At 44.2% G+C, this 20,620-nt stretch overlaps 1 protein-coding gene across 1 annotated transcript in view; it reads right to left on the minus strand.

Moving 5' to 3' along the window:
- The window catches only part of PRKG1 (protein kinase cGMP-dependent 1), a 1,248,815-nt gene extending 1,233,136 nt beyond the window's left edge, over window positions 1–15,679 (minus strand). The window contains exon 1 of the mRNA XM_027593906.2: window positions 13,653–15,679. Coding sequence (XP_027449707.1) covers window positions 13,653–13,918 — 266 coding nt within the window. The 5' untranslated portion in view covers window positions 13,919–15,679. The remainder of the gene's footprint in view (window positions 1–13,652) is intronic.
- Window positions 15,680–20,620: the final 4,941 nt, after the last annotated feature.

Consider the following 20,620-nt stretch of genomic DNA (forward strand, 5'->3'; position numbering starts at 1 on the left):
TCCTGAGGTCATTTCTCTCTAAGACTGAGCTAAAATTTCTGAAGTTTGTTCTTCCGACTCTCCAAAAAGCGTTTCCCTTTGTAGCTTCAACCTCATGATTGATTACCTTTAATATGTCTGAATTCGGACCCAAATAAATATTTACAAAGCTATCTTTCCATAAATCTAGTCTAATATCATAACAATGATCAAAAAAAAGGAAAGAAAAGAAAACTCTACCAGAGGTTGCCATCCTATAAAAAGAAAGCTCCACTGAGTAGTTCCAATACCATATATGTCCAAATCTTCCTACTAGCCTTTAAAAAAAAAAAAAAAATGTAGCTGAGTGACTTGGAATTTGTTATTTTCCCAAGTGGGATCAAGTTCCTCACAATCCTCCATGTATCAAAAATGTATTTTGATGAAAGAAAAACAAATCATTGTAATCCTTAAAGAGGGACTCTCATTATTTAAGAGCAATATATGCAAACAATTTTATTTCTTACTTGCAAAATCATTACATTGTAGGAATTCGGGAATTTTCTTCCACTTTAGAGAAGAAAAAAAAAAATCAAGCCAAAAGCACAATATGGACTTTATAAATCTGAAAAGTCAACAATGCTTCAAAGAGCCTGTTCTCATGAATGCAGCTCGAGTATAAAAAAGAAATAAATAAGAACTTTGCACACGTGACTGCTACAGTCGTACGTCTGATTTTCAAAATTTCTTTCTTATTGTAGAAAATTAACTGCGTCTGTGCTACCAGCATGCCTTTTATTTTTATTTTTACTAGAAAGGGCTAGATCTCATTTATCTGACATGGAAAGTGTATGCATAATCACATAAACTAAGAAAGTCACACTGAAAATTAGCAACTTTTTCAACCCTGCACTCTCACTTTTGGGAATTTAACCCCATACAGAAGTAAAAGGCAGTTGAGAAAACGCGTATGAGAATATTAGTCGTAGCGTTGTTTATAGCTGCAAACAGACAAAACCAATAGCCCTCCAAATCCATAAGTAGGAATACACGGGTACTATGGAATAGTACGTGGCCATTAAAAACACCAACACAGACAGATCTGGAAAGGACCCTAGGAGCTATTAGTAAGCAAACAAACAAACAAACAAAAAATTCACAGTTTACTGAGGAATATTATGGAAAAATTCCACTTCAGTTAGAAAAACAAGCGAGAAACAAAAAAGTCCAAATGGGCAGGGAAGTTCTCTCTATATAAAGGTTTGCATAAACATACAGAAAGGTTAACACTGGCTGCCTGTGGAGGACAGGTGGGGAGCGTTGTGGGGGGGTGGGAATATTAAATATTGTCTTTTATTGACAACCAGCATACACTACTTTGGCAATTAAAACAATCAAGGAGGGATGGCTGGGTGGCTCAGTCGGTTAGCATCTGCCTCCTGCTCAGGTCATGATCCTGGGGTCCTGGGATGCAGCCCCCCTCCCCTCATCGGGCTCCCTGCTCGGGGGGGGGGGGGGGCGGGGAGTCTGCTTCTCGCTCTCCTTCTGCCGCCACCTCCTCCCTCTTGCACACCCTCGCTCTCTCTCAAATAAATAAATAAAATCTTAGAAAAAAAAAATCAAGGAAGTAGACACACCCTAAGATGAAAGTCAGCACATCTGAGATGTGGTGCATGTTCTTAAGTATCAAAAAGCATATCCAGATTTGAACACAGTGAATACGAACATGGTGAGAAAGAACGAATATTCTTTCTCCGATTGCTCTAATATCAAAAGCCCAGCAAGTCCACGGCATGTCTCCACTACCGTGGGCATCCCTGTGATGTTCTGAGCCAGACGGTGAGGCTGGATAACCCGTAACACTCAAGGCAGGCTACCTGAAACCCTGCCTCTCTACTTGGGGGATTTGTCTTGCTTTGATAACAAACCAGGAAGATCAGAGAAAGCAAAACATAACACTGCTTACCCCCTGCTCCCCGCATCTAACAATGACTAGCTGTGCTTCTTCAGTCCTGTACAAAACAGACAGAATACCCTACATTCGATCTACCCTTCATCCCTTCTCAGGGTCCTACACTACGTAACATTTTCTTCCCTCGCCTGGAAAAAATATAAATTCTTGCCCCAAACAGCATGTTTTATATGCTGACAGCTTCAAATACATGCACCACGGAGTTTCAAAACACGTCTTACAAAGACAATTGGTTGTCACATAGGATATCAATATGTGCGCTGTTTTAAGTTTTCTCTATTTGCCATCTTGCAAGCTTATCTAAGTACAGTCTAACACAATAACTGAGCAAAGGAACCAATTAAAGAGGCCAAGTCATCGCATTAATTCAAAACTGACTTCTTTTGACCCAGAGTACCACTTTACGTCGGCACTGACCCTTGGTTACTGAGGCAGACCAAAATGAGTACATGACTCCTCCGTGTTAGATCACAAAGGATGCCATCAGCGAGAGACCACTTCCCTTGCGGTCCCCTGGGGGGCCTTCACAGGACAGGGGTCACAGAATGAATGTAACAGCCTCTTATAGGAAGTCTGAATGGCACTTTCCAAGGGATTATTGATCCAAAAACGTCCAGTCCATTAGAGGTGACCCACAATTTATCCCTTTGTGGTGGGTCAGACTACAGACTAGTTCCTTTTTACCCTAAAATTGTTGAAAGGCAGTTTACATTTAGGGCATCCCAGGAAGAAAAGAAAAGAAAAAAAAACAACACGTTTTTCTCTTGCAAATATTTAGATGCATATAAATAATCATTAACTAGATTATTCAAATGTTTTTCTAAGAAGGACCTCACCGGGCACGGGGCCATAGTAAGATTTACTTAATTATATTCTAGAATCACGGAAGTACCAAGAAGATCAAACAACCTATTAGAAGCTACTAGAAGTTTCCTCTAACAGTGGCTCTTTTTCTTATAGAAGAGCTAATTGTCTTTTAGCTCTTTTGGGGGGCGGGGAAGAAGGGAGTAGAAAATCTCAATTCTTTCTCTTCACACATGTATTTCTTACTACTATTAATTTTCCATTATTTCTCTCCGTTGTCTCCTCTCAGGCAAATCCGAGCCCAGAGGTCTCAAAGGGGTTTTAGGAATTTCCCTCAGACCGATATGAATGTTCAAAGACCTCTCCATGCCAAGCGCTCGATTTGCCTCCCTTTTGTTAAAGGCAAACACTGCAGAAAAACATGGCGCTTGGGCTTTTTTAATACATTCCCCCAAATCACTACTAATTGGGAAATGGTTATACTACATGCATTCAATGATAACGCTTTCCAAACACGTGAATGCTGACATTAAGAAAGTTGCATGTTTGGAAATAATGTTTTCAACGCCAACCAAAGGCCATTCCCAGCTACTAGCTGTCCCAACTGCCCAAATATTATACTTCTGCTGCCATCTTGTGGTCAATTTTGAAATCTCAACCTCTCTCTCTCTCTCTCTCTCTCTCTCTCTCTCTCTCTCTCTCTCTGCTTCCTTCCCTCTCCCTGCAGGGCTTTTTCTCCCTTTTGGAGGGCACCCACATGCAGATCTCAAGGATTCCCTTTCTTTAGTAGACGGGGGGACAGTCTGCATTATGCTCTAAAAGAAGCCTGCACTGGTGCTAATTCCTTCTCCTGCCTATATGTTCCCTCCTTGCTCCTCATATTTTTCTCATTTTTCCACTAAGCCATTCTCTTAACAGTAACAACTTTTAAAAAGGCTTTCTCCTCATTTAGATTAACCTAAGTTTCCTACAAATCAATGAAATACAGAAATACAGGAAAATAAATTTGTCCTTTTTTAAAGATTTTTCCCTTCCAAACTGTTTACAAATTGCATTTTTACAAAGAAAAGAAAAAGAAAGAAAGAAAGAAAGAAAGAAAGAAAGAAAGAAAGAAAGAAAGAAAGGAGAAAAGAAGAAAGAAAGAAAGAAAGAAAGAAAGAAAGAAAGAAAGAAAGAAGAAGAAGAAAGGAAAGAAAGAAGAAAAGGAAAGAAAGAAAGAAAGAAAGAAAGAAAGAAAGAAAGAAAGAAAGAAAGAAAGAAAGAAAGAAAGAAAGAAAGAAAGAAAGAAAAGAAAGAAAAGAAAGAAAAAAAGAAAGAAAGAAAGAAAGAAAGAAAGAAAGAAAGAAAGAAAGAAAAAGAAAGAAAGAAAGAAAGAAAGAAAAGAAAGAAATCAGGTCTTTCCGGCTACAAAATGGCTGTCCTGGTCACCTGTGGGCCCTGCTGTGATATGGCAAAGAAATTCATAAATCTGGGGGGAAATCCGATGTTTTTCTGATGATATACTCGAGTGAATAATTCTTAACCAGACTGCTCTATCATCAGAGCAAGAGTATATTTTATAAAAGCCACCATTCCTGCCTAGCTCTATGTCCCCCCTCTAACCCTTGTGGAGAAACTGAGTCACCAAAGACGAGCACACAGGTAGGCAGGTAAAATCTTCCAAAACAGCGTCGGGGTGAACAAGGGAACAAGCATGAAAACAATCTGCTTCATTCCTGTTGAAAATGACTTTAAGGGGCGCCTGGGTGGCTCAGCTGGTTAAGCGTCTGCCTTCGGCTCAGGTCATGATCCCGGGGTCCTGGGATCGAGCCCCACGTCATGCTCTCTGCTCAGCGGGGAGTCTGCTTCTCCCTCTGCCCCTCACCCCTGCTCGGGCTCCCTCTCTCATTCTCTCTGTCTCTCTCTCTCAAATAAATAAATAAAATCTTTAAAAAAAAAAGTGACTTTAGGGGGGTGGGGGGATGGGTTAGCCTGGTGATGGGTATTAAGGAGGGCACGTTCTGCGTGGAGCACTGGGTGTTATGCACAAACAATGAATCATGGAACACTACATCAAAAACTAATGATGTAATGTATGGTGATTAACATAACAATAAAAAATTATTTAAAAAAACTAATGATGTGATTATGGTAATTAACATAATAAAAATTTTTTTAAAGTGCCTTTAAAACAATTCTCCTCCATCTTCTTCTGTATACCCATCTATATACCATCAATATGTTTTGACTTTTTTCTTAAAACTTAGCCTTATCATGAGCAATAATAGTCACATAGCATGGCTTTGATGGGCTTGTTACATGTTTTCCTCAAACACTTAGTGAAATTCCTGAATGTTCATATACAAGAAACTCCCTTGTGCACCACCCAGAAACATCCCTGGTGCCGCCAAGAACAGGAACATCACACTTGGGGACATGGTGCTCAGCAGTAGACGTGCTAAGTAGAGCAGAGTAAATCTAACAACCGTTGTTTACAAGTAAGTAGCTTTGAAGGTCACGGGGGTCAAGATTTTGACTTTTTAGAGGCATGGTTCAGATTAGAAGTTCTCAGACATTTTTTCTGCAGTGACTCACAAGACGGGTGACGTTCCCGTGTGCAACACTCTCTTGTGAACAGACATGACCGCCCGTGGATTATGTGCAACTTCCTGCCATATATTTGTAATCCCTCCAGTCCAGAAAGCCCAGCAGAATGCAAGGAAAAGGCTCTCCCGAGAGATATCTGTGAACGCTCTTATTTCCTAAGACACAAGTAATTCACGAATTTTGACTTTCAAGCCATCACTGACTCATTTTAACCTTCAACTAATCAAATACACAGCCCTGGGTGTCAGGACCCCACAGCTGGAGCCTGCCTGAGGAAGACGCACGATGCCGTATTGACTATTTCAGAGTGGTCTTGTTCTCGAGGAGACTGAACTAAATAGGAACTGGTTTTCTCTAGAAGGTTCATTTTTGTTTTGTTTTGTTTTGCTTTGCTTGCTTGTTTTTGATACATTCTAGATGCGTGCTGTATTTACCCTTTCTCCAAAAATCAGCAGGGGGTTGGGGGGAAGGTACAGGAAGCTGAGGACTTTATTTGGTTGAAATTTTTACTGTTGACAGACCTGGTTTCTACCCAGGGGTTTACAATTTAAGATATAAAAGACTGTTCTATTTTGAGAATTTTGGGCATCTGTAGCCAAGTTCCTCATGGCCATGTGATGCACGAAATTAGCATTATCTATACCACAGGGGCAATGAGAGGCATCGAGAAAAATATTAACATGTACCCAAAAGCTTTAGATTTGCTCCTCAGACAATAATAGTAGCATATAGTTGAATAAACAGACCTACAAATACTTGTAAGCAGCAAACAGAAGTATTTTTAGGATCCCTGTAAGGTTTATGAGCAGCGTTATTGCAGCGTTTGAGATCAGAGTGCTCGAATAAGGACACATCAAAGGATTAAAACACATTTCGAAACCCTCTCTAATTTGGACCAGAAAGGAAGAACAGTTTGAATTAGCAGCAAATCTGAAGAGTAAGTTAAGAACTATAGTTGGATACTCTTCATCACAAGTGCAAAACTTAAACCAACAAGGTAATTCCTGTAGGCGTCTTATCGGATTAGCTTAATAGATAAACACTCAGATGAAACCAGTACATCCGGGTTATCACCTTGCGTGACAAAGTGCTACTGATGCATTCATATGCATAACAGAATCAACTCAAATCAACTCCTGGTATCAACAGATTAACCTTTGGGGATTAAACTAAAAACAGATAAACATACAGCTAACACAACTAGTTCACTGGATAGGACAAATTACAGATAGTATTTTAAAACTTTCTAGTCCACATAAACTTTATATTGATTGAATTTAAAACTACACTATTTCCCCAGGTAGCATGGGTTTCTATTATATTCATATATAGGAAACAATATGGAAGTGTTTAGAATAAAAAGCAACATGATGCACAATGAAGTCTGCGATCCCCCAATAATGTTTAGTGAGCAGTGAGGAGTAAGGTTAAGAGTTTTTAAAAAGGGATTTGTTGTTTAAGAACACTAAGTAAAATAAGGCGACTACATCCACCATCCGTCTTCATATAATAAAACAAGTCTATTTCAAAGATATACAGTTTCTGGAAATACCCATTTTTTATAGAGCCAATATTTTAAAGCATTTTATATTTCAATATGAACAATAGATTTTTTCCTAACTAAACTTTAGGAAATTCAAATTGTATAATACCTGAACCGTTTGAAGCTATGATAGTTTTTAAAAGGCTAGAGCAGCATTTTGAGCAAGAACTCTGTTCTATGTTTGCTGTTTTATGATTTTTGCACATGAAACTGATCTGGCAGGAGTTACAGACGTTAAACTCGAACAGAGAAACAAGGGGACCCAAAAGAGAGAGAGAGAACACAGGCAGACCCAAGAACAAAGGAAAGGAAGTGAAAAATCGTCAGTACACCAGGAGAAGGTGTACTTCCGCAAGGAGCAACAAAACTTGGTTCTCTGAACTGGTTCTGGGAAGCAATCTTGGGCTGTGTGCCCAGTACCAAGCGCAAGAATTTGACAAACTGCAAGGTGCTACAATCTATTTTATCATAACAGCCCAAGAAGTAAATCTTCCATTCTACAAGAAACTGATTTGGACCAACTAAGAGGAATTTCAAAATAAGAACAACCGTAAGTGCAAAAAGTACACACACGCACATACACACACACATACACACACATACATACGCACACATAACCATATACCTACAGCCCTTTCTCTTCAGGGACCCAACAGTGTGGCACCAACAAAGGTAGGCTCAAGGTCAGGACTCCTTTTTGACAATTCCCAAACTTCTGAGCTTTCACTTTTGTGAAACAGGATATGCTATCCCTGGTTTATCTCCAAACTCACAGTAACATCCAAGAGCTACAAGAATCCTAGATAAGACGGGGTCCTGAACTCTGATAAGCCCATTCTCAATGGCAAATGAAAATAAGTATTCATGCTCTGAGAAACTACAAAATCACCTGAAAATCTGACCAAGAGAAAGGGTTTCAATGCACACTCAGCCCTTCCTACACTGTAGGAAGAGAGGGCACTTAGAAAAAGAGGAAGAAGGTAGGACATCGTTTGTTTTTTCAGGTCTGCTGGAAATAGTCTCATGAGGGTCAGTCCAATTTCTAATGAATACGTGATTAAGTGTGAACTTTCAACCTATACATAGATCAATGATTCAAATGGAGCAAGAATTCCTGGTATATTACAAATACATCTGGAAAATGTACATGACTCCAGACCCTGAGCCGATCTCGAAGCAAAGTGAATCAGTCTTAAATAAGAAGTACAGACAGCTGATAAGTTGAAGACATCAATTCACCAAGTCTAGTCCTGATGCAAAATTAGGAAACCTGAACTATCTTCCAGGTCCCATTTCTGCAATCCTTTAAAAGGCACTTCAGGGATAGTTTGCTCCGTTTTCTCGCCACTAAAAGCAGGGTACAACTTTGACCAACAGGAAGTGTGAGGCGCTGACGTTTAGAATCTGTCCTCTCCCAATGACATGTGGTGAGTCCTCAGAATGCTGACAAGCCATCTTGCATAAAAACCCTTCCCTGTCCTCCTCAGCCTGACTCCCCTTAAACTCTTGTCATAAATGTTATTCATCTGAGCAAACTAAATGAATGGCTTCTCCCAGAGGCTCTTAAACGATTACCGTGTTAATCTGGAAAGGATAGCCGGTTAACATATCGATATGTTGTCACTTAGTAATGGATTCCTTTCAATGGGAGGATTGGTAGCGACAAAGGGATTAGCATGAGCGGTCTGCAAGGCAAAAGGCAAAGGATATATAATGAATGGTGTCCAAAGGAGGCAACCAAGATCACTGTCACAACCACCCTATTCATCAGCCTGCCTAGGACATAGAAGGGTGGGAAGGAAGCAAAGGGCAAGACTGGTATATGACAATCTCAAGAGCAGGACCACCTGAGGAAATCCCAGCGCCGTGAGCACACCCAAGCGTGTGTGCTGGATACAAGAGCTCGTTGGCCACTTCTCAGGAGGTCAGCTGAGTGCCGGCTCTAAGACTCTTTTAACAAAGATCCTTCTAATTTAGGACAGGTTCACTGATTTCTATTGGAAAGGACTCACCCGTAACTAAGATGGAACTTGCCCAATTCCAAGGTGATACAGTGTTGCAGCTTAGAACTTGGGCTCTATGGATAAAGAAGTGGTGTGTGTATATATATATATATATATATATATATATACAATGGAATATTATGCAGCCATCAAAAAGAATGAAATCTTGCCATTTGCCACAACGTGGATGGAACTGGAGGGTGTTATGCTGAGCGAATTAAGTCAATCAGAGAAAGACATGTATCATATGACCTCACTGATATGAGGAATTCTTAATCTCAGGAAACAAACTGAGGGTTGCTGGAGTGGTGGGGGGTGGGAGGGATGGGGTGGCTGGGTGATAGACATTGGGGAGGGTATGTGCTATGGTGAGTGCTGTGAATTGTGCAAGACTGTTGAATCACAGATCCGTACTTCTCAAACAAATAATACATATTTATTATGTAAGCAAATAATATTTAACAAAATATGTTAAAAAAGAAGAAGAAGAAGAAGAAGGAGAAAAAGATAGCAGGAAGGGAAGAATGAAGGGGGGAAATCGGAGAGGGAGACGAACCATGAGATACGATGGACTCTGAAAAACAAACTGAGGGTTCTAGAGGGGAGGGGGGTGGGGGATGGGTTAGCCTGGTGATGGGTATTAAAGAGGGCACGTTCTGCGTGGAGCACTGGGTGTTATATGCAAACAACGAATCATGGAACACTACATCAAAAACTAATGATGTAATGTATGGTGATTAACATAACATAATAATAAAAAAAAAGAACTTGGGCTCTAGAAACTTCAAGATTTGGGTCTGAAACTTGTTTCTCACATTTCCTGGCTGTGAGATCTTCGTCAGGACTCAGTTCGCTCTCTTTATTACCGTTGCTATTTCAAAGCACTGTGGATTTTCTCTATGAACAGTCAATAAGCTGGGCCCAGAATTCAACTGGTACTCACTCATTTCATTGAAGTTGCTTATGTCAAAATTAGGCCAAATCCCTTGATTTAGTCTGAAGGTTAAACCAGACCTGAATTGAATGAGAGATGCAAAAAGCAATGAGCTTTCTGGGGCATCCATCCCAAAGCATCCATGTCCCAGTGGAGGGAAGTTCCAGTTCCAATTGACGAATTTACATCATCAAGAATCAAGGGATTTGTGACAAGAATAGCTCAAACGTCTTTGGAATACAATTTATTGTCCCTGTTATAGATTAATATTGATTCCAGCCTGCTCTTAAGCTACTTTAAAAACAACAACTGTTTGCAGTCCTCTGAGCCAAATGGGCAGCCAAAATAAGGAATTGAGGTGTGTGTGTAAAAAATCCAGAGAAAGAATTCAGGATATTAGGTAATTCTTGATGTGGGGTTTATACATGCAGGGAATTGAGAGTTCACAGAAAACTATGTGAAACACTTGGACTTAACTGGCAGAAAGTGGTTTATAAATTCAAAATATCATCATCATCATCATCTAAAATACGCTACCGTTTTCTAAGATAATCACTTGATCCTTCCTGGGCATTTCTATGGGGTCTGAAAATGAGGACTGCAGTAAGTCGGACGTTTTCTTTTTGAACATGATCATCATATTGTACATTTGATACTTATGCTGAGCACTCAGATCTTCCCTTTCCCTAGTATAATTTTCATCTAAGCATTCCTTGGATACTTAGATCATTCCTAATGGAGATTGTGCCGTATACCCTCTGTGGACACATGGAAATCTGGCTAATTGGACTGACTTGATTACAACAGTGAATTCTCCCATTTCCTTCCACTGCAATAAATGCTTAAGATATTTTTGTCACCTATTATGTAAATATTTTAGATTGCCATCATTTTCTAAAACAGTGCTTGGAGGCAAAAGCTCTTTCATCATTCTGCTCACCAGACAGACTCCTGTACTTTCAATGTACGTGCCTTGTTCATATAAAAACCGCGTGTCCTAGGAAAGTTTGAAATGAACTCATGAAAAGCTATCACTCAAATTCTATAGCAACTGCAAATGAGCATTAGCTTCACAGTAAAGCAGTCTCTTCAGCCTCAGCAAGCCCGTGAGGATGGCATGAGGGTGCCTGAGGTGATGAAATACCTCATCCTCAAATCGAAGTATCTAAAGCATAGAAAAATACACTTTATTTTGAGAGCCTCTTGTTTGCTGTTAAAGGTTGGCTCTGAGAAATACTTTTTAAATGATTTCCTTCCTTGACCAGACTGAAGTGTCTGACCAATAATTAAATTGCTATTGTCTCTTTAAGGGCTAGGATGAGTACCTGATTCCAGAGGTTACTCTCCCCATATATTATACCTGTCAAAATTCTTTAAACTCTAATGAGTCAGCTTGCCGAAAATACACCCCAGGCTCCCATTTGAAAGTATAAAAAAAAAAAACTAAGTGTTGAGCGGGGAAAAGTTGACCCTCAATCCCAGCGTAAAGCAGAGCAGAGAGGAAGCAGGAAAAGGGCTCCACTCTCTTGCTTTAGACACAAAAGTGCGATGACCTCTACTTCGCCCGATCCACGCAGAGGCTGAAGGCTCCTACCCCTAACACCAAAGCGCTGGGGGCCGGGCGGGGTGGTAGGAAAGGGAGCACGACGTGTGCGAAGGACAGGCCAGCCATTTCCTTCAAGTGCCTACAAACCGTCCTCTCATTCCTAGAGAAATCTGCTCGCCCAGGAGAATAAAAGCGCCTCTGAGCGCCAGCTCCCCAGTGAGAGTGGAAGCGGGGTGCGGAGAGTTTCCTCCCGGGCCCTTGCAGAGCCTGGTGAAACCGCCCCCGTGCCGCGGAGGACGCCTGGCTAGTCTGTAGGGGCACAGCCCAGACCCAGGGATCTGAAATTCCAAAAATGCGATAAAGCCCCGGCCGGCCCGTCGGCCCCGGAGGCGAGCAGCTGCCGGGTGACCGCTGATGAAGGGGCTCCTTAAGGAGGTGGGCAGATTGATTCCAGCTGCCGAGCGAGGGGCAGGGCAGCGGCCGCGGAATGCGCAGCCCCGCGCCGCCCGAGCCTCAGCCCAGCCCCGGGGCCTCAGGCAAGCCCCGGGGGCAGCCGCTTCCCCACCGAGGGCAAGGCCAGAGAGGGGCGGCGGCTGCAGTCTGGGCCTGGCAGCAGGAAGGATGCCATCGTTCCGCCGGGTAGGGGCTTTCGAGGCGGGCTGGGCCAAAAGGTGCCATGTGCAGTGTCCCTGCGCAAGTGGAGTGTCCCTCAGGGATCTGAAAACTGTCTCCCTAGACGTCGGTTCAGAACGGGCCCAACAGTCCAGAGGCGAATCCTTTCTGGCCGGTTCCTGTTTTTCTCCCCGGCCCACTCCCAGCTCCCGGCGCTCTTCTAACAGCTCCTCACCCCTCCCTGCCCAGCCTCCGGCGCTCCCCTCCCCCACCACACAGGAACACTAATTAATGCACAGGGGAGACAGACAAGGAAGGGGTGCAGAGGCAGAGTGGGGGGCCGTGGGGGCGGCCTGGATGGACGCTGGACAAGAACACATGCCCTTTAGAAGTGCTGGCCTCCAAGTCAGAGAGCTAAGGGAGAGGGACTCAAGTGAGGAGTCCCCTGAGAGCCCCAAACTCAGACACCAAGTGATCTAAGAAGAGGAAAGGGGGTAAGAGGGAGGTGGGCATGAAGGCACGCCTAATGGAATATTCAATATCCTGCGAAATGCACTTTCGGCGGTGCGCTTCCAGAGACTAAAAGCCAGTAATGGGCTCTGGAGTCTGCACTTCCTCTCGCTAATGTCCAGAGGCGCGTTAATGCGGCAGCCAATCGATCAGCCTTCTCCGGTGAAGGCGGCGAGGGGGGTGCAAGAGCTTCCCACTTGTGGCCAAAGTCGCCCGGCCTCCTCTGCACGCCGCCACCGCGCGACACTCAACTTTGAACGGGCCGGACTGGATTCTCCGAGTGTCCGGGAGAGGAAAAGAAGGAGCCTGGAGGCGCCCAGGGAAGCAGCCCTCCTCCCCCTTCACCCCAACTTTTCCACGGAAAAGCTTCCGCGGGAGGCAGCCTTATCCACCCTGGGACACGGCTGGCCGGTAGCCCCCAAACCTGCTCCAGGCACAAGGTCACCGAGCCGCCTCCAAGCCCAGGGCAGCCCCAGGTGTGGCCCTTCTGGGAAGGTCCAGAAAATGGGGTTTCTTTGCAATTTCTTGCTGACATCACAGCTGCCTGGAAAGTGACCCTGTGAATAAACCTCTCCCGGTCTCCCCACCCCGGAGGCCGGATCCCGGCAGCCGAGACGCGCCCCCCGTCCCGCCTCCCCACGCCCCTGCACCGTCTCCGCAGGGCTGCGGCGAGTCCAGTCCCTCCGCCGAACCCGACCCCGTCCGGCCTCCGCCGCCCCTCCCCCGGGACGCCGGCGCGGCCCCACGGCGCACGAACCGCGGCCTGGGTCTGGGGTCGCCTCGGGGAGCTCTGCGGCCCCGGGACGCGCGCGCGGCTCCGTCCGGGCGAGGCCGTCCCCGCCGCGCTGCACGGAGGGAGAGCGGCGCGACCGCAGCCGAGTGCGGGGCCGCCGAGTTAGCGGCGCGAGCAAACTTTCCGTCTCCTCCCCACCCCCACGCCACCGGGGCGCGTCTCCCCGAGGAGCTCGCCTTTCCCAGCCCGGCAGAGCCCGGCGCGGCACGTGACGGGCGGGAACAAAACTAAACCCTTCCCAGGCCCCGGGCCGCGGGGGCACCCCACTCCGCTCGGCGGCGAGCAGGGGGCGCCCCGCGGCGCCAGCACCCCCCCCGCCCCCCCGCGCGCGCGCGCCCCCACTCCCGAGCGGGGCCTGGGCTCCGGGCCGCCGCGCCCGGCCCGCGCCTACCTCTCAGACTTGGTGAACTTCCGGAACGCCTGTCGGAGGTCGTGGAAGGAGCGGTAGGTCTGCGGCTCGGCCGAGATGCCCTGCGCCCGGGTGGTGCGCGGCCCGATGTGCGGCGAGGGCGCGGGCAGCACCGACTGGCATTTGTGCAGCTTCCTCTTCAGCTCCTGGATCTCCTCCTCCTTCTCCGACAGCCGCTTCTCCAGCTCCTTGATCCTCTCCTCCTTGAGCATGAGAATCTTGGCAAAGTCTTCCTCCAGCTCGCTCATTTTCGCCCGGAGCCCCTCCGCGAAACTTTCCTCGGGCGCGGCCGGACGCCGGCCGGGGGAGGCGAGCGCGGCGAGGGAGCCGAGGGGGGCGCCGAGTGCGAGCGCGCGCGGCAGCGCTGCCCCCGGAGCGGCCGGCGGGCGCGGGGAGCCGCTGTCTGCGAGCGCCTTCTGCGGAGTGGACTAAAAGCTCCGAGGGGAGGATGAGACGTCTAAAAGCGGTGGAGAGGAGAGGCAGAGTGCTAATCCCCAGCCTCTCGGGGGACTAGGTGATTATCTTTCATTGAGAAACCAATTAGAGCTGCCCGGCCTCCCCTGAGACCCCCCCCTCCCCCGTCCCCTTTCCCGGTCGCTCCGTGAGAACCCCGCGCGCGCCACCCCACCGACAGCCTGGCTTCCAGCTGGAGGGTTGGACCAGAGAGCCGGGTCTCACCCCATCACACAGTAATCACTCTTCCACGCTATATGGTACCAAAGGGAAGGGGTGGGGTGGGGGGAGCTTTATGCCACTTGATCCTTGAAATAGCAACAATTACCATGTGATCTGGCAGATGACGCAGCGCTTGTAACTGGAGCCTAAAGACTTGGTGGGGTGTGTGTGAGAGACAGTGTGAGATATTTCATAAATATTAGGCTGCCTTTGAGTCAGGAACCTGCATAAACTCATCTTCGTTTTCACTATTTACTTCTCTTCTGCTCTGGATAAGGTAGGAGGGTGTGTGTGTGTTTGTGTGTGCGTGTATTTCTCTTACTGTGCAGCCCTGTGCTTGTGACCCCAGGGAATAAGAATGACAGGGCAATAGCAATTCCAACTTTTTTCAGCATAAAATTTTACTGGAAATAGTGAACCGTTGGTAGGAAAGTGGAATGAGTATGCATATGGTAATGAGCCAAATGTTTGGCGGGGTGGGGGGGAAGGCCATTCTGTTGTAAACTTCTTAGAGCCTGGATTTTATTTCATCTGGTACAGTTAAAATGTGTATGTGAGCATCCAGATTATATTACGACATCGTCTTCCACGGCTCGCCCCTACCAGCGCCAATTTTGGGGGGAAAAATTGCATCTGTAATCTGTGTTTTTCCCTTACCTGTGCATCCACCCCCTCAGCCTCTGCTAAAGGGATTGTTTTACCTCTTTGAGCCTGAGTATTTACTAATGCCTAAAATTTACTTTTCTTATCTATTGTGTGTGTCACAGAGAGCATTTTCATCACATAAATCATTGTATGAGTTTATCTGTGACTGTGGGAGAAGCATGTCTCCAGGTAATGATCAACAGAATAGTAAATCTTTTTTTAAAGGAAAAAAATAGATGCAGACTAAGATACCAAAGGACTTTCTCTGAAACAGTAACTTCCCTTTAAAAGAAAGATCAATGTACAACCACTGGCTACTTATTAAGAAAAAGGGGGGGGGGCGCCTGGGTGGCTCAGTCTTTAAGCGTCTGCCTTCGGCTCAGGTCATGGTCCCAGGGTCCTGGGATCGGCCCCCATCGTGCTCCCTGCTCAGCTGGAAGCCTGCTTCTCCCTCTCCCAATCCCCCTGCTTGTGTTCCCTCTCTCTGTCTCTCTCTGTCAAATAAATAAATAAAATCTTAAATATATATATATTAAAAAAAATCTTTCTACCTTGCCTGAAACACCTAAGGAAAAGCAGGCATATACTTTGGTTTATAAATAAATCCTAAAATATATTTTATTCTGGAGATTTCTTTATTATTTACTGTCAGTTCTACTCATCTGATTATTTTAAATTAAAACATTCCAAACCACATCTGAATTTCTTAATCACACCAGATGCTCAAGGCTGGCTTTATTTACTCAGATTTGAGAAGGAGTTCTTGGTCTCATTGATAGTTACTATTTTGTTGCTTCCATCTATGAGCAATCTAAACTGCTGTAATCCTCTTAGGAACACTCAAAACAGTCGGCCTTTTAAAAATAATGCATTAGAAAAAACTTTATCACATTCAAAACTCTAGCAGAGGCTCAACTTTATGGAAGAGATAGAAATAGTTTTAAAATGACTCTTGGACAGGTTCTTTCAAGTTTTACACTATCTTAAATGCAGATATTCAAACGTTTCTCATTTTTTTTAAAAAGGAACATTTAGACCAAGATTTCACACACACACACACACACACCTCAGAACCCTAACTGCATCCCTATCTTCCAAAATTAATCTTAATTTTTAATATATCAGTTTTAACTTAAGTAATGTTGACACCGAGTGACATTAAATCTTGTCCATTGGCTTAACAAATATTTAATTAGAGCGAAAGGAACACTTCACAAAGAGCTGGTAGAAGAGTAAACACTGAATTATTAAAAATCATAGCATTTCAGAGCTGGAAACAACGTTGAAGATCATCTAACCAAATCACCTCACGTTATAAAAGAAAAAAATTAGAGCTTGAAAGGTAAGGTCCAAGGTCACCTAAGTTAGTAAGTGTGAATCCGGGATTCCCAATGCCCACACAGAATGTTTTCCCTAACATGCTGCTCCTAGCCTGACACCAGAAAATCTAGAAATTCTATGATTCTGACAACCTTTAGTATTCAAAGACGTGGCTTTACTCTGTATTGTTCGCTTTTAAATCTGCAGCAGTAAGTTTCAACTATCAAACCAAGAAAGTATTAATGAAACCTTAGTTTTATTTTGTGCCGTTTCCTCTTTTTCTTAAAGGAGAAGGTCGCCATCTAGTGCCCTTGGAGAAATTAGCTAAATAAAAATCTTAACCACAATGAGGTGAGGTCATGTCCTTAAAGACCCATACCAGTGTTTCCATGTTCCTCATTTGAAAGAAATAAAGAAAATATGCCGAATTTTGTATCTGAGTACAACATTTTTAAGAATTAAAAACTTACAATCTTTTGGCCACTGGATAATGACAAAAGTGATGATAAACATTTATTGAATGTTTAATATTTGCCAGCACAGGGCTAAGTCCTTTATGCAACTGAGTTTAATGCCCATAAGGACTCTATAAGGTAGGTACTATTATTTGTTCCCATTTTATAGATGGAGAAACTGATGCTTAGCCAGATTAGGTAATACGTCCATGGTCACAATGTCCAGATCTGACCTAGGCTGTCTTAATCCCTGCTCAGCACTGCTTCAGCCTGAAATGTATTAAAATGTCCATTCTCTATGAGCCCAGTGACAAGCAGAACTAAAAGTTTTTTGCTAATGGAAACACACTAAATTTAAAACCCCATATGAACCCAGATAAAGCTCTAAGATTCTGGCTTCTCAGCAATCTATTTACCAAAATTGCTTTCCTTGTGATACTTGGGGATCTACTCTACATTTCATACACAATTTCAAATTTTATTCATTTTTTAAAGATTTATTTATTTGAGAGAGAGCGAGCACAACTAGGCAGAGAGGGGCAGAGGGAGAGGGAGAAGCAGGCTTCCCGCTGAGCAGGGAGCCCGATGTGGGGCTCGATCCCAGGACCCTGAGATCATGACCTGAGCCAAAGGCAGAGGCTTAACCGACTGAGCCACCCAGGAGCCCCTCAAATGTTTGTTTGTTTGTTTGTTTTTAAGTACATGTACTTCCAAAACGTTGTTATGGTGCATTGCCTCTGTACCCCCACCAAAAGGGAACACTTTATAAAGAACCTGAAGCCTTAGAGATGTGAGTAGCTCATGGGGGATTCCTGTCCTTTAATCTGGGTCAGTGTCATGGGAAGTAATGGGAGGACAGGGTCTATTTAAAAAAATTTAAACTAAAAGTTTGCTTTTTGTTATCACTATATGCCACAAGTTCTCAACAATGTCAGTGATAAAATACTCCTCCTCCCAAGAATATTTCATTGGTCTAATTTCGAGCAATTGCTGCATTCACTGCTGAGCAGATGAACCATTCCCATGGCCCCACCCCTGGAGCAACATTGACCTTAGTACACGTTACACGTTACACGTTAGTACACGTTACACGTTAGTACACGTTACAAGGATCCAGTGCAAAGAGAGCAGTCATCGGCTGGTGGTTGGAGTGAGGTCCCATGTATGGCAGCAGAAGATAGGTTGGGGCAACTGAGAATGAAGGATAGAGGTCCGAGCTTTTGGAATGGTTGGCATGGGTGGGAAGGCAGGTAGGGATTGAAACCACCTCTCTAATCCCAATACTTTACATCCAAACACTTCTCTTGGTTGCAAAATGACAGTATTTGCAGAAAACTGCTTGGGATGCATTTTCCGTCAAGGGATGCAACTACTGAGCTGAGTATTGGACTTGGAGCCTAAAGATCTATACTTATGTCTCAGTTCTATCACTTCCCAAGCTGTGTGCTCTTGGGCAAATCCCTAAACCTCCGAGGGATCCACTTTCCACATTTGTAAACGGGGCAGTGGAAGCTACCTAGGGTCCAGAGCACTCTTCTACGTTCAAGGATTCTAGAGAATTCTGCTTTCCCTGTGACTCACATTTTGAAATTATCAGTCTGTTCTTAGGGGCAACATCCATCCATGAACTCCAGCTGAGTTTAAAATTTTGACAAGAAAGAGTTCAAAGGGAGTCTAGATGGTCCTCTAAAGATGGCCACAAACTTGGTGATGAACAGAAGCTTGAAGCATTTTCAGTTAATTTTACATCAGACTGGATGTGGCTTCAACATTATCGCCTAAACCACATTCTGGTGCCCATGAGTGTGGTCACACCTTATGCAAGATAAAAGCTCAAAGCCCTGAAACAGATCCACATCTGTGTTAACCACATAGAACATGAAAACAGCAAACGGAATGTTGCCTCCATTAAACTTCAAAATTAGCTTCCGTTTATTGCATTTACTTAATAAATCATAGGCTGTTTTAAAAAAAAAATTCCTCCAGAAACATACATAAGTGCTTTTTACCTTGTGGTCCTGTTGCTGTACGGGGAGCTCTTTCCCACACTGCAAGCAACCGGAAGAGCATGGCTGTGTATGATTTTCAGTGATATCTGGTCTACAGGTTTGGGGGAAAAAAATCATTTTTCCTAAAATTCTGAAAAATAAAACTAAGAGATGTTGCTACTTAAGTATTGTAGAAATCGAAGTCTGCAGTCTATTCAGAACCTTGCAATATGGCTTATTCCTCCTGGAATATGGAGATACAGAAAGCCGTGGGACTTCAGGCAGATAATACCATCTCCCTGAGTGTCCAACTATGTATGGATATTAAATTCTCTCGCACCTGCTCTTTTAAGGTTCACATGAAGCGAGATGAAAGCAAGATGTTATCACTTAAATAGGACCCTATGTAAATATGAGTAAAGTGGTAATGCTTCTCCTGCTTTTTTCTTGAAGGGAAAGTCGCCCAGCAGGGGGCGGAGCAGACAGGCGAGGAGGAGGTGTGGTGGTGGTGGTGGTGATATTTATACAACATTCAGCCTCCTCATCAGTTATGGGGGGCTGAATTCGGAGACAGCCCCAAGATTCCCACCCTTGGTGTATCTGTACCCTCTCCCACTAATTTGAACACTAATAATCAAGGTACTCCTCCGAAAGGATTTTGCAGATATGATTAAGGTCCTGAGTCCGTTGATTTTCAGATAAGACCATCTGGTGACATTAAGATAAAATCAATCAGGTGAGCCTTTGGGAGGGATTGGGCTCTTCCTGGCGACAGGGTTTCTAAGCATGAGAAGGTTTTGATTCAAGAGGGATTCTCCATCGCTGCCTTCGAAGACAGAAGGGCCGCATGACAAGGAACGCAGGCGGAATCTAGGCGCTGAGAGTGACCACTGATACACAACCAGCAAGGACGCGGGACCTCAGTCGTACACTGGCAGGGAGCTGCGTCCCATCACAGCCACAGGAGCCTGGAAGAGGACCCTGAGCTCCAGAGGAGAATGCAGTGTACCTGTCACGTTGATCTCAGCCTTAGGAGTCCTTGAACAGGGAATCCAGCCATGCTACCCCAGCCTTCAGAGCGGTGAGATTAAGTAGTGAGCGTGGCTTTAAGTCTCTAAGATCGTGGCACTGTGTGAGACAACGAGGTAAAGCTAATGAATTCAACTATCATTAAAAACATCCATTAAGGGGGGGTGGGGGGATGGGTTAGCCTGGTGATGGGTATTAAAGAGGGCACATGCTGCATGGAGCACACTGGGTGTTATACGCAATCAATGAATCATGGAACACTACATCAAAAACTAATGATGTAATGTATGGTGACTAACATAAGATAATAAAAAATATATAAAAAGGGATATTGTAGACTTAGGAAAATAAAGTAAAAAAATAAAACCCATTATAGAACTAATGAATAATTTAGACACATCAAAAGCAACAAAGGGGTAGATTAAAGTAAAATTATGAACATAAAAAAAAAATCCGTTAAAAAAAAAATGCCAGAAATGGTTTACCACTCTTAAAAACCTGACTTTACAAGAGTCATTTTTAGGGAAACTACTTTAGTACATTTCAAGTAGATACTTGGGGACATAAAAAGTTGTTATAATTTATAACCTGCTTGAAGCACGCCGAGGACCGTCTGCATTGCCTTCTGAGTATGACAAACTCCGTTTGGTAAAAGATGTGTTTGAAAGTTTCAACGTTGTATCTTCTTGTGACTAAAGTACAAATCGTCCCACCCATAGGTTTTTACAAAGGATGGAGACCATTCACTAGTTTAAACTGCTCCAGGGCAGAAATGTCACTGTTATTTACCTCCTGTAGCAAACTAGCTCTGTGACCCTGGGCAAATTGTTTCACCTGC

The sequence above is a fragment of the Zalophus californianus genome, chromosome 15, assembly GCF_009762305.2.
Source record: "Zalophus californianus isolate mZalCal1 chromosome 15, mZalCal1.pri.v2, whole genome shotgun sequence".
NCBI classification, from domain to species: domain Eukaryota; kingdom Metazoa; phylum Chordata; class Mammalia; order Carnivora; family Otariidae; genus Zalophus; species Zalophus californianus.